The 13,541-nt window shown below is 49.9% G+C and overlaps 1 protein-coding gene across 1 annotated transcript; it reads right to left on the bottom strand.

Annotated features, from left to right (window-relative positions):
* Window positions 1–367: 367 nt before the first annotated feature.
* Window positions 368–6,370, bottom strand: Osr1 (odd-skipped related transcription factor 1). Its single transcript, XM_038320664.1, has 3 exons — window positions 6,264–6,370; window positions 1,282–1,984; window positions 368–555 (listed from the first exon to the last, which is right to left on the bottom strand). Exons 2-3 carry the CDS (start codon window positions 1,944–1,946, stop codon window positions 420–422), a joined length of 801 nt encoding a protein of 266 aa, XP_038176592.1. The 5' UTR covers window positions 1,947–1,984; window positions 6,264–6,370; the 3' UTR covers window positions 368–419.
* Between the last annotated feature and the right edge of the window lie 7,171 nt (window positions 6,371–13,541).

Here is a 13,541-nt window from a genome sequence, read left to right as displayed (position 1 = left end):
GGTCAAAGGGGGGGAAAATAAAGAAAACGTATAAAATAACAATAGAAAAAGTAATACTTCTGGGAAAGGCGCCACTGCGGCTAGGCGGAGTTTTCGTTCCCTTTTTTTCCTTTCTTTCTTCTTCTTCTTCTTTTTTTTTTTTAAATGCAGTTTCCCTTCCGCCACGTGAGTTAAGTACCGCCTTTCGGCCAAGAGTTTAGCCGCGTCCTGGGGGAGCCGCCCAGGCTGTGGGAGTCACGGCCCCGGGCAAGGCTCAGGAACGCAGCAAGCGCTAAGGACCCAAGGGACATTGTTGGTGTGAAAGAAAGATCCCCAAAGCCCCTCCCGCTGCCCCGCAGAGTCGCCACCAGCTTGGGTCCCTCTGGAAAAGAAGGCAGCAGCTCGTCCCGGGGTCCTGGTGCCCCGCAGGCTCTGTTTGTTTAGCATTTGATCTTGGAGGTTTTGAGCTCCTTCACTTGTGAGTGTAGAGTCTTGTGGACAGCGAGAGTCCGGGACTGGCAGAATCCTTTTCCACACTCTTGACACTTGAAAGGCTTCTCTTTGGAGTGAATATATCTACGGGTAGAGACAGACAACATTATGCAATGTTGTTTATGTATGCGTGTACGAGGTCCCCGCCCACTGATGTTTAGGTGTTTGTGGGTTCAGACAAGGGGGGCAAAGGAGAAATCCGGCATCAGGCCGGCAGAGACTGTGGGTAAGAATGAAAGGTGGAGGGGAGCTTTGGTTTCGTAAACAGATTCGACAGATAGACCACCTGCCTTCCTGAGGCTGATAAGTGGGGACGACCTCCTTCTAAAGGCTGAGTCAACACTGGAGGTCAGTCAACAGACCGGGGGTCAGACAGTTTCTAGATCTGCCCTGCCGGAGCAGTCAGCACTAGCCCAAGAGATTCTTGAAAACTAGAAATGCGTAAAATTAAGTAAAATTAAAACGTTCTGAGTTCCTATTCCAAGTGCTCCTCCCCAAATCTCTCGGTCATTGCGGTAACTGAGAAAGGAGGCAAAGGAGACCCAACCTTGCGAAGACCTGATCTTAGGTCCTAATCGTCACCGTATTTCTTCCCCCCACGTTCTAAAACCTATCCTGGAGCGGGGGGCTGGAGGGACGGGGAGGGGTGGCTCGTTCATGGTTTGTAGAGAATTCCCAGTGGTAAGGGAATGCTTAACAGCCACCAGGGACTCTTAGGAACCTTAAAGGGGGGTAGGGGAGGGACACATCAGGCCAGAGCTGCCAAAACAGACCCCTCTGGGGGCCACCCGCGACGCTATGGTGCCGCACCTGTGGTCCCGTAGGTGGTCTTGCCTCCGGAAGGCTTTGTGGCAGATGTCACAGGTGTATGGCCGCTCGTCTGTATGCGTCCGCTCGTGAATGAGTAGGTTATAGGACTTAGTGAAGTGACGGCCACAGAACTTGCAGACGAATTCCTTCTTAGTCTTGGAAGGCAGGCGTCCCCTCGTGGGCTTCTTTTCTGGGGATAGCTTGGTCACATCCAGGAGGGCGCCCAGCCCACCAGCGGGGGAGCCCGGGCCCTCCCCTCGGCCAAGCTTGGAGGGATCTTCTTGTGTGGCAGCCAACGCCAGGTTAGCGAAATCAAAGCGCGGCTTGGTCTTAAGCGCCACACCGCTGCCTCCCGCGGTGATCTCTGGCTTCGGGTGGATGACGTGAGGAAACCAGGGAAAGGCGGGCAGCTGGAAGCGAGCATCCATCAGGCTGGACACCGCACCTGGCACTTTAGAAAAAGAGGAACGTGGCAAGTGCATGGCTGGGTAGCCCAGGGTCCATTGGTGCAGATGTACAGCGTGCAGAGCACTGAAGCCGTACAGGTTGGGCAGGTGGTCCGAAGGGACTGTGGGCAGGCCATTCACTGCCTGAAGGAAAGAGTAATTGGTGAGCTGCAGGGACGGGTGGATGGGCACCGGTGCTGGCAAGGTTTTGCTGCCCATTTCTGTAGCTGGTAGCGGCAATGGTTTCAATTATTGATCTGCAAAGACAGGAAGAAGGATGGGGAGAGAGAGCCAAAGAGATATTCAGAATTCCAGCCCGGTTATACACACACTCTCCTTCCCTTAGAGCAGGCAGGAGGTCAGAATCGAAGACCCCACCCGTGAACCCCACTGCCCTCTCAAAACAGATGAGAACATAAGATATAGAAGGGTTGTCTGGCCAGAATTCTCCGTGATGATCAAGCCCCCTCCAAATGGTATCTGGCAAAGACACATATTGTTGACAGAGCCATCAATGGAAAGAACTAAGTCCTCAAACAGACACAACCAGCTTAAATGCCTGCTGTCAGCTGTGAGAGATGCACACATAGGAATACAGGCATGGCATGCAGACACCGATATCCACACCCAGGAAAACCTGGGCCACACAGAGTTACACGGTCCTGCAACAATAACAGAATCTGTGGGAGCACACTTACACACTCAGTTCACATATCCTGAGGTAGCATCAAACAAGAAGGTCAGGAAGCAAAGTGGAACAACCAGTGTTTTATGGGACAACCCTGTACAAAATGCAGGCACCTTCAGACAGACATACCATCCAACTCCTGCCTGTTAAGGTTTGGGGGTAACTGGCATGGTCTCCAGAAGCCAAAAGAATCCTGCCATCATCTTTAAAGCTCTCATTTGGACCTAAATTTTCTAGGTACTGTAGAATTGGTGAACCCCGTGGACTCTGTCCTCTCGGTAGCTGCTTGCAGACTGACCCTCTGGCCTTCGGTGGTGACCCTCATTTCAAGAAAGGTACTGACATCCCTGTTCTGTTCCTTTCTTCAGTAGAACAATTGCAATTCCGGATGAGGGAGCTCATGTGTCTTCCCCCAGGGGAGCTGTTTTTCTCTGGGGGTTCAGGCTTCTTAGCTATTATGAAAACCTTGGGCAAGGTCAGTGTGTGTAGGTAGGAGCACTAAGGCCAGCCCTTCACTGCTGTGTTCTGTTTACTCTCCGAATGCAAGATTAGGGTTCTTGAATAAGGTTGTTGTCATACCAAAGTGACCAGGGGCTCCAGAGTTGTCATCTTCTGGCCACTTTGGTCAAGTTCCTCAGTATGTGTGGAAAGTGGGGGCTCTGCAAAAATACCTTTCATCTTTTGTCCCTCCAGATAGTTCTAATTTGGGTCTATATAGTGGAAATGGGGGGAGTGGGGAAAATACAAACACTAGGGATCCTTGGGAAGCCTCTGAGCTTGGGGTTCAACGGCATCACTCAAGTCGTCCTCAGAGCAGAATGTTTGTAAAGTCCTTCCCCTTTCCCAGTGCCAGCCTCTGGCTACTGATTTCTTCCTTGACCCCGTGCCTCTCTTTCTCTTTCTCCTGTCTCTACTCGGGGATGTACCAGCTACTTTTTTGCCTCTGCCTTCACAGCTCAGACTCACCCCTGCAGGTCTAAACACCCTCAACCCTAAAGGCTAGACAGAGAGGATGGAGTCAATTTCCTTTCTCCGCCTGGGGCTCTAAAAATGCCTGACTAGTTCAGAGATGCGCAGAAGCTTTTTTATTGGGGGGAGGGGGGCTACCAGAGGACACATCACCAAGGGCACTTTAGCAGATTGCTAAAAAGGTGACGAGTGGTACAGCTAGATCCAAAGAAAGATGTATTGCTGGAGGTGATGGGTGCCCCAAACACGAAAGCAGGCTGGCTGAAATCTGACTGCAATTAATCGGGCCTCCCAGATGAGAAAGGCACAAATTTGCTGTCATCCAACCTGGTTAGCTAGCGTGATAGCCTGCCCCAGCCTTCTCTACTACTCAGCTCACAACACCTATGCCAGCCAAATGAGGGGCCACCTCGGAGGAGATCTGGGACAAGGAGAAAGCAAAGTACCTTTGGACTAAAGAGGAAGCTGGGGACCCATTTGGACTGGAGAGGGAGACAGCCGCCAACTTCAAAGATCTATGGGGCTTAGGCTAGTTGAATGCTCTTTGATTTGTCACCCCTTCCAGGCACTGGAAACGAGATCCCTATATTAGGCTCTATAGGAGACAGCCTGGGCAAAGGGAAGTCCACACTGGCTTCTCTCCTGCTAGGCCTGGGGGAAGTCAAGGAGTGATGGTGGCAGAACTTCTGCCTGACTTTTTTCTTACTTCCTCTGAGGAGCCAAAAAAGCCTGGAGAGGCCTTTGGGATCTTTGAGGGGTGGTACTTGCATCCTATCTGCCTAATCTTATTTCCTCCAACACTCCATTTATTTTTCTCAGTGGACCAAGCAGTTTACTTTCTGTAGCTTTCGGAGGCTTGAGATTCCAGGGGTCATGCCATCTACTCTTACCCCCGCGGACCAATTTCGTTGGAAACGTGGCTCTTTACATCAGTACTACAAATGGACCGAATGTAAGATCTAGTTTCAGGCTATCAGTTCAGAAAAAAAAAAAAAACAAAAAAACAAAATACAGTTGCAGATGTGCCTCCTCGGCGAGAAGAGATGAGCAAACATCAACATCGGGCCTCTCCAGCTCCAGCGCTCCCCACTCCTCCTCCCAGACTCCAACCTGAGCTTTTCATCTCTTAACCCGACAGGGACCACCATCCACTCCACGTGGAGCTCAGGCCTGGCGACTCAAGACTGGAGACTTGGGAAGCACTAGTAGGTGTCCCGACTCGCTGCAGTGAACTCAATTCGAGCCTCAGAGCAGGGGTCCCTGCGCGACATAGTCATTTGCGTCCCTCTTGCAGTGGAACACCAATCCCGCCTCTGCCGCCAGCCTTGAGCAGGGCATTAATGAAGTGTGCAGCCTATTAAAGTGGTTTATTCGGGGCTAATTGAGCGTGAGCGAGTTAACTGCTTGCATTAATGAGGACAGAACAAACCCCACGAGCTTGTGCCTGAAGAAGCCCAACGTCACCCCCCCCCCCCAAAAAAATCATTCTTAACATAAAATCCCCAGTTGGATGGTGACAGGCTTTGGGATCCAGCTCCAGAGGATTGACCAGCACCAGATACTTTGGCTACATTTTTCCAACAAACGAGATCGAACGAATCCACTTTCATTCGCCATTCTGCTATACCGGGATGCCCGCTGTGTCCCCAGGAGTCGGCTTCCCAATCAATGAAACCGCAATTGCTTTGGAGAGAGCCTGGGATAGACCATCTACCCACCAGTTGTCAGTTGTCGTTGGTTCCCCCATCCCTGTCAGTCAGCCCACTTCATCCCTGAGAGGCCATGAAACTAGGAAAATAGCTTTGCACGTGGTTCTCTTCAAAGAGCCAACTTGCAGGTTTCATCATGGATGAAATTCATCGGAGTTTTGCGACAAAGAAACCCTTGCAGCTAAACTCTGTTCCGGAGCCCACCCGGCTTGGATTTGTGCTTGCGCTGCTGACAAAGGGCTGCGCAGGAGAATTTTTATTCTTATTAGGACTGCTGGTAGAAAGTAAGATTCATTCAGCAAACAGCCGCCCTCAATTTCTCTCTCTTTTTAGGTTCTCATCTTTCCCACTTAACCCTGGGTTAGGCGACTACCAAAAAAAAAATCTCCACACTAGAGACATCTGCAACTCCATAATGGTTCTGTTTGGTCTCCAGTTAGAAAACAATGTTCGTTTGTGCCCCCAGCAAGCTTCCCCATACCAGAGACAATCGAAGGTTAAGAACTGTAGGCCTAAGGACACACAGAAACCCTCCAATAGAGATCATCCCAACCACAGCGCCCAAGTGTGAGGCAGGCTTCAGACAGGCAGCAGCCTTGTGGTCCTGGAGATTGAGGGCTTCCTGTCTGAAGAACAACTCCGCAAAAGACCAACTCGCATTTAAGCGCAACAGGGTTGGGGCAATGCACCTGTCCCGGGTGCTGTAGGCTTGGATTATGACCATCCACACCCTCTCCCCTCTTCTTCAGCTAAGGCAGGCCAGTCTGAATTAAAAGGGCATCCTACAAAAAAAAAAAAAAAGTTTGTGCTCTCTGAAATTGCTCCGGTTTCTTAAAGGGAGCCCGCAGACTGCCTTACAAAATCTGTGTGCACCTTACCGGAATTCTGCCTAGCCAAACTCTTCTAGCTTCAATGGTCCAGACCCCTCTGTCCCCACCTTTCCACGGAGGTCAGAGGCCAACAAGGGCGCAGAGTCAGAAGTCCTTGAAGGAGCATCCCCATCAACCCTACGCTGCAACTGCTCTCACTTTCACCAAGATCCGGCAGCCTGCCTTTGGCAAACACTTCCTTTGGGGACACTGAAAAGAGGAGGCACCGGCTACAACAGGGAACCAGGAGTCTTGCCCGCCTTCGCCTCACTGAGCCCAGGCGCCCCAGGGCTGCAGTTACCTTGTTCTGCCGCGGTTCCCCCAGCTGAGCGCGTCTCTGAGGCTCGCTTTGCCGGACTCTAGGAACCAGAGACACTGGAGCCCACTGGCACCCTTGGCGAACTGGAGTCCTGACGCGTCTCAAGCCGCAGGGACTCCAAGTGCCCCACAGGCGGGAGCGCTCCGCAGCCCCGGAGTCCTGCCCGCCGGGGTCTGGTGAGCTTCGCTCCTGGTTCTCTTTCTGGGTCTGAACCCGAGCCGGTGAGAACTTGCTCGGGAGAGGCCGAGCTACGTCTCACTCATCCCTTAGCACCGAGCCGCCTACTTATTTTAATCCACCACCCCCTACCCCTCCCGCCCCTCGCCTCGCGATTCCTCCCCTCCCTCCCCTGCCCCCCAACTCTGCCTGCGCCTGCGCACTGAGAAACAAAGTTCTGCTGACCCGGGCAGCCGACTTTGGCAGTCTTGCTAGCTTGGCCTCTGCTTCTCCCGACCGGTGTCCACTCCCCGACAGTCCCACTCGACACTTTCTGTGTGTTTTTTCTTTTTTTTCTAAAGACACGCAAGGGCAGGCAGTAGAGGAAACAGCTTCTACCGGACAAGAGAGGGCTAGGGCCGAGGATTTCGGAGTTCTGCTGTGGTGCTTTGGGACTCAGTTTGTGCCTATGAAAGCCAGGAGGAGCCCGGTGTGTCCCAACACCAGCACCTTAGGCTTGTACGCAGCCTGGCAAAGTCGCTGTTCTTCTTAGATTTTCCTCCCAGAGGAGAAAGACCCCTGGCGTGGAGCAGCGAGCGCTCTGACACAATAGTGCTTGGGTCCTGGGCGGTGACTCTGGCAGAGCTAGCTAGTTCCTGGTGCGGAAGGGCAGAGACTGACTGCAGTGAGCCATAACATCCGAGTGCCTATGGCTGACCACAGACCCTGGGGTGTGGAGTTCTGTAGAAACAGCCGCGGCAGTGCTTATGGGGAGGAGTGGCGCTAGATCCCCGGAACTCAGAACCCTGGGATTCAATTCTAAATTTCCAGTCACAGACTTGTTTAGGGTGGGTAGGAGTTTGGTGGGTAGCTGAGGCACTGAGACCTCTGAGTCTTGGGGAGCTGGTTTGGGTTGAGTTTGCAGAGGGAGTCGGGCCTAAAATAACAACATTCTAGCTGCCTTACCCTCTTTACTGTCGATCCCGAGGACTGACCTACCGCTGACCCCAGTCAGCCCTCATCCTTACCTACCACCTTTCTGAAATGGCTTCTTCAGGGGAGTAGGTGAGGATTTCTGACGCGACTTTCTGACTTCCAGAGTTAGGAATCCAGAGTCACACACACACACACACACACACACACACACACACACACACACACTGCCTCCTGGAAACCAGATGCCTCTCTAATGCATTGATATAGTCCTTTTAGAAGTGTCCCACTTCAACTTTAGTGTACAAAGCTGGTCTCTGATTTTCTTGAGGAAGCAGGAGTTTGATTCGTAACCTAGGTCCTGGTCAGGAGGGATGACCCACACACCTCCTTCATCCCTACCCACCATAACTGAAACGTAACTACTTCCATAACTGAAACAGACTTTTGCAAGCCTTTAGAACAAAACCTGCCTTGTAGTCTCTGTCTAACTTTGGCTAGTGGAGGGAAGAGCAAGAGAAACGGGGTTATATTCTTACATCCCACTGATTGGTGTTCAAGCAAAGAACCCACGTAAGTGTGCCTGTGTGCCTGGAAGCTGAGCACCTGTCGGTACTGGCTGGATCCTGACCACAGCGCTGCCTCCTGGAGCAGAGCGGAGTAGAGATCACCCTCTTCCAAGAGGACAACAGAGAAACAACATCCAGTCAGGCATCTCCTTCCTGGACTTTATAGACTTCCTCCCAATTCGACTAAAGAAGGTTTTGGGTGCCATTCTCAGGTCCTCAAAGTAGGCAAAGCTCAGAGAATTTCCATACTAAGGGTCAAAGTTTCCCAAATTGACTGTCGTACACTTCCGAAGAGCAATTTCACAGTGAGACTAAAGACCCTCCTGGGGCTTGTACACCCCCTCTCCCGCTGAGGATTCCGCACAACTTAGTTCTGCTTATATCGTCTTTCTTCTTGTCTTTCTTTAAAAAAAGAAAGGAAGGAAGGAAAGAAGAGAAAAAAAAGAGACTCTTGGTCATTATGTCTTAGGAATTCCGGACACCTATAGATAGATAGATCCTTAAAGACCCCTGTCAGCTCCTACACTGAGTGGGGGGAGAAGGGAGGACATGGGGGTCAGTAGGTTATGTACATTGGTGAGGCAGTGCTCACCTAAGATCCTAAGTGGATTGTTTCATGACACTTTACCAAGTTATCTGGAAAGACTGATCTAGCCTTCCAGCAACCTCTAGAACTGAGAGGACTGAAGAAGGGTGGGGAAGTAAGGTTGGGACCTCAGACTTTGGCTCTCAGATGTTTTCAGGAAGCTCTTTAACAAGGTAGGACAGGACTGTACAAGAGTGTGTGGAAGGGTTCTGAGGTCATCTCAATGGGCTTTAGATCCCTGGCTGCTAAGGGACTGCTTCCTGAGTGATCCACAGCCTCAGAACACTAGGAAACAACGAAATTCAAGATACCCTAGAGGCTGAGTAGTGCTCCAGCCCACTGTGAGTCCCTTTGTGAATAACCCCCAAAGTGTGGCTGCCCGATGTCCTGGAGGCCATCCAGGGTCCTGTTTTCTTCTGGGTGGGACTCCGGGAAGAAACCCGGGAAGACGCGGTCCTCTCCATCCTCCGTGAAAAGTGAGCAGTGGTGGAATCCTTGCCCCCCATCTGTTTAAGAGAAGTTGGCCAGACTAAGCCGGACAAGAAGGAGAGCTTGGAGGGCAGGGCCCAGAATACCTAGGAAGATTGGGGCACTTTTTGAAGGAGTTGCATTCGTTTAGAATTCTCCAGGATCGCATGTTTCAAACTTGTTATATGCCATAAACGGTCTGTACCCAGAGGTCCTGTTGGTCCCACCAATCCAAGAGTCACCAGTGAAGGTGAGGAAACTCCTAGCCTACCCACGCCTCATCCCTGGGGTCCAAGGACTCCGCCCCTCAGAGCTTCCACTGACTGAGACAGTAGCTTAGGCTCGCTTAGAGTCTGCGGTCTGCAGCCTGTGAGTGAACAGATTCAGAGGCTTCACCACTCCCTCTCTGCCTCTCTTTTGGTCACTGCCTGCTGCCTGACTTTAGGGCGGACGCCCGGAGAAGTCCCAGATTCTGTCGGCTTTGGTCACTCCGGAAAGGGTCCCGACTGCAGAAATAAGAGCTTTAGCTCGGCGCCCCCCCCCCCCGCCCACTGCGTGCTGCCTTGTGCATCCTGGTCCCGATAGAATCTGGCAGAAGCGCGAGTCCCAGCTGTTCAAGAGACTCCTCTCGAACTTTGACCACATGGAACAGCGGTGCAGCCTCTGGCTGCCCCTCACCCCCATCCCAAGACATACCTGGGATAGTGTTCACCTCCACTTGTCCTCCTGTCCTAACCCCAGCCCCTTTCAGCTTATTAGGAAAGAACAGGATACAGCCTGTCTTGGAGTTAAAATTGGTTTGGGTGGTCTCCCCTTGTTTTTGATTTTTTGCTTTGTTTTGTTTTTAATCGTGAAACGTGCCTCTCCACACTGCCCAGGATCACAAAGCGACTTCAATCTATGGCCAAGTGGAATTTACTGAACACTACAGAGGTGTTGCTTCCACAGCAAAACCTTCCTGTAACTACATTGTGGATATTAGAGGGCTGGGGGAGTCTTCTTTTTAACCCCTCCCTGTATGCATGAACGGAGCCTTCAAATAACGAGGAGATTTAGATTTCCCTCCGTATTCATTTAGATGATGAATTGTAACGGCCTAATAGTTCCTCTGGAACCATTATAGTCAATCAGGTCAAAATCCAGCTCGGAAGAGGTGGGGTTAAACTCCGGAGGTAGGTAGCATGGCTTATGTACACATTTGCGACCTTAAGGCTTCTGAAAGTGTGCAAGCCCAGCTAGGGCTCTGAGACTAGAAACCGATGGATGCTACAGCGAATGTTTATTGTTGTGACAGCGACAGGCAAGTAACAAACCGAAAGGGAAAGTGAGCACCATTTTCCCAGGCATTTCCCGCGTCCTAAGTTCCTTATGAACATCTTAGCATCTTCTAACTGGTAATAGACATAGCAAGACACCCACGTGGGTATCCACCTTTGTCTTTCTGTTTGAAGGATATGTAGGAAGCAACAATATGCACGTGGGGTTGCTCGAACTCCGGTCGTTCTCTTCGGTAAAATGAAATGTTGATGACTTGTACAAAATACTTTCGGAGGGCACGGAAGAGGTTGGGGAGGAGTTGGTGTTTTGTTTTGTTTTTGTAAAACAAATCTAAAGGGTTAGCCTCATTTGTGACACACAACCAGCTGTGCTCTGACGGTATTGAAATTTTCTTTCCTCCAAGGTGGTAAGTGGGTGTCTCAGAGAGACCCGGTGTCTAATAAAGCAATAGAGCGTGGAGAAGAGGTGCTGCGGTGGAGTTACGTGAGTTTGGGATGGAATTCTGGATTACAATCACCTACCACACCCGCTGCCCTGCGGGCCGGACCTGCCAGGGACGCTGGTGGATGGAGCGCTCCAGGTAATTAAACATTTCCAGACACTGGAGGGCTGTTATCTGCACAGCGATTTCCGGATGGGGCCTCTGAACAAGTCTGGCTGCGAAGTTTTTAACAAAGTTCCCCGGACACAATCCTGAAGAAAACGCGCCCCCTGCTGTCGAGGAAGCCACATGTCGCAGTGCCTTTTTCTTAGCCAGGAATCCAGCTATCCATTTTTAAATGTAATGGGTTCAAAGGTTTTCTTTTTTTCTTTTTCTTTCTTAAATCACGAAATTTGCCGTTTTTCCTTTAAAATCACGCGGACTTTTACTCTTCTAGAAGCGAGCTGAGGGAGAAGTCTCCCCTCCCCCAGCAGACACATGCCCTGTGAAGGTTTTGTTTCCCTGCTTCAAACCAGACATTTCTGATTTTAATTTTTTCAATAATCAAAAATCCTTGGCAATTGTTTGCCACCAACACCTTCTCATCTTGGGAACGAAGATGAACCAAGATGGGCGTGGGAGGGGTTCTCAGAACTGAACTGGGCTGTGCCTCCCTCCAGGGTGCCCTGAGATGAGGTTTTTCTCTCCTTTTCTCAGGGTGGCTCAGCACTCACTGGAGCACAGAATCCCCACAAATCCGTTTCCGACTTTGTGAGGAAGCATAGGAATTGGAAAGAATCTGTTTCTGTGAATAATTTCTCTCTAAATTCTCAAAACTCCCCGATCCTTCCTCTGCCCTGTACCATTTGCTGGTTCCTTTCCATTGCTGAGTTTTCCAGTGTGTTCTAGCTGGACCCTCTCTTTTCTTTGTTATCACTGCTCAGGCTCTCTGGATAGAGACCCAAAGACAGAAAACTTAACATTCTTCATGTTAAGCCCACAGCTGAACAGTCCACATACGGCGGGGGGGGGGGGGGAGTCTAAGAGATCATAGTGGCAGCAGTTCTCTCTTCTGACTCCTTCCACGGCCTTCAAACAGGTCTTTACTTGCACTCTTGGAAGTTCAGAGTTGAAATTAGACAGAGCACCAAGATAGAGATTTAATTTGCTTCATGTCACTGTGCATAGACAAAGTCCCCGGGGGGGGGAGTTCATTTACATTCTTCTGGTTCTCTGGTACACAAGGTCAGCTGGTACCCTATTCCTTAGAGCAAATTATTGAGAAACACACACACACAACAACAACAACAACAACAACAACAGCAACAACACAGGGATGAACAAGCTGCTAGCAAGGGAAAGATCCATCCTCTGCCCTGCTTTAGAACATTATTTAGCATCCTTCCTGGTATCTATCACTTCCTTTGCCCCTCTAAGGAGTAGACTCTGGCAATTTCTTTCTCATCTTGAACTTTCAGTAAAGGGTACCAAGGGAATGGACCCCAGCCAGAAGGTCTAGGAAAATATTATGTGCACAGCTCATGCCTCAGTAACTCAAACCCACAGAGTGCTTAGTCTTGGTGGTTCGGTGATATTACCTACCCGTGGAAGGGAAGCAGATGCCTCTCTGCCTTACTGCTTATGCCAGGGGCTTCTAGAGGCCGTGCTGCACCCTGGAGCTTGGAAATCAGCCTTCCTAGTGCAGTGTTTTCTACACGGTGTTCCTCCACTAAGAGAGACTTGAACTTGAGTACCAGCTTTGGGTAGATGTGAGCATGCGATTGGGATTGTGAACACTGAACAAAAGGGTTAACCCAGGATGGAAGGACAAACTGAGGGGAACCACTCTTCTAGAAAAATGACCTTTGAGATTTCTGTGAGATCAGACGAGGAGATGTTTATGGTTTATGTGTGTCATATCACAGCCCAGTGAACCATCTGCACAGAACTAGAAATCACAGTTCTTTATATTAACCACTCACAAAGAACAACCTTATTCCACGGTCTAAACCAGTACCAGAACAGCCACTCCAAACATTGCCCTGTTTCCCCAGGCCATCCCAGGAAAACCAATTTCCTAATAATGAATCCATTTTCTTAAAGAGAATCTTTCCGCTAAAACATGGCTGAAACACTTTGAGCAAATACAAAGTGTAAGACGGATAATATAGTATCGCATGATACGTGTAATCTTAAAAAACACACTGTGCGCTTTTGCTGTTTATTAAGTACTAGTTTGCATGTGATAGATCAACAACAAGGAAATGAAGATTAAAACATTTTAAAACTAAACATTGTTACCAGTGTATGATAGATAAAAGAGTTACTAGGTTCATATTTTTTATTTACTAGCTATTCAGTCTATAGCACGTAGTTTGGGAGATTGTATTGTGGTAAGAGATGCTCATCTTAACTTTCTGATAGCCAGGGGGAAATGTAAAAGACCCTCTGGCTAGTATGCATGGATGGCAAAGTGACTCAAAGTTTGGGGTATCAGCAGCACGGGATGCTTAACACAGGATATGCCAGTCTTAGGTAACCTGGCAACAAAGGCATGAGCTAAGATGAAGGCGTAATAGTCTAATGTCCATCAGCTCAGCTCAAGAGTGGTTCGGTGAGGTAGCTCGTCTTGGGATGATAACCAAGAGTTAAGCTGGGGCTTATGAAGGCACTTGACAACATCTCATCATGCTAAGTCACTCAGAGTTTGTCAAAATGAAGTCCCCAGGCCCCATCTTCAGCATTTATGATTTAGGGAATCCGTAGTAGGCCCTGGGGAACTGTGCCTCTTTTCAAAGGACCACAAGTGATTCTGGTAGAAGTCTTTAGCTAACACACACTTGGAGAAT

The sequence above is a fragment of the Arvicola amphibius genome, chromosome 2, assembly GCF_903992535.2.
Source record: "Arvicola amphibius chromosome 2, mArvAmp1.2, whole genome shotgun sequence".
NCBI classification, from domain to species: domain Eukaryota; kingdom Metazoa; phylum Chordata; class Mammalia; order Rodentia; family Cricetidae; genus Arvicola; species Arvicola amphibius.
Note: the sequence above shows the minus strand (reverse complement) of the source record. Positions and strands in the feature narration are given on the sequence as shown.

Excerpts from the sequence above, each read along its gene's own strand:
- Osr1 (XM_038320664.1), bottom strand. The coding sequence starts at position 1,946 with ATGGGCAGCAAAACCTTGCCAGCACCGGTGCCCATCCACCCGTCCCTG. Across the intron at positions 556-1,281 it reads GACCACCTACGGGACCACAG|ATATATTCACTCCAAAGAGA; the intron begins GTGCGGCACCAT and ends CTCTACCCGTAG.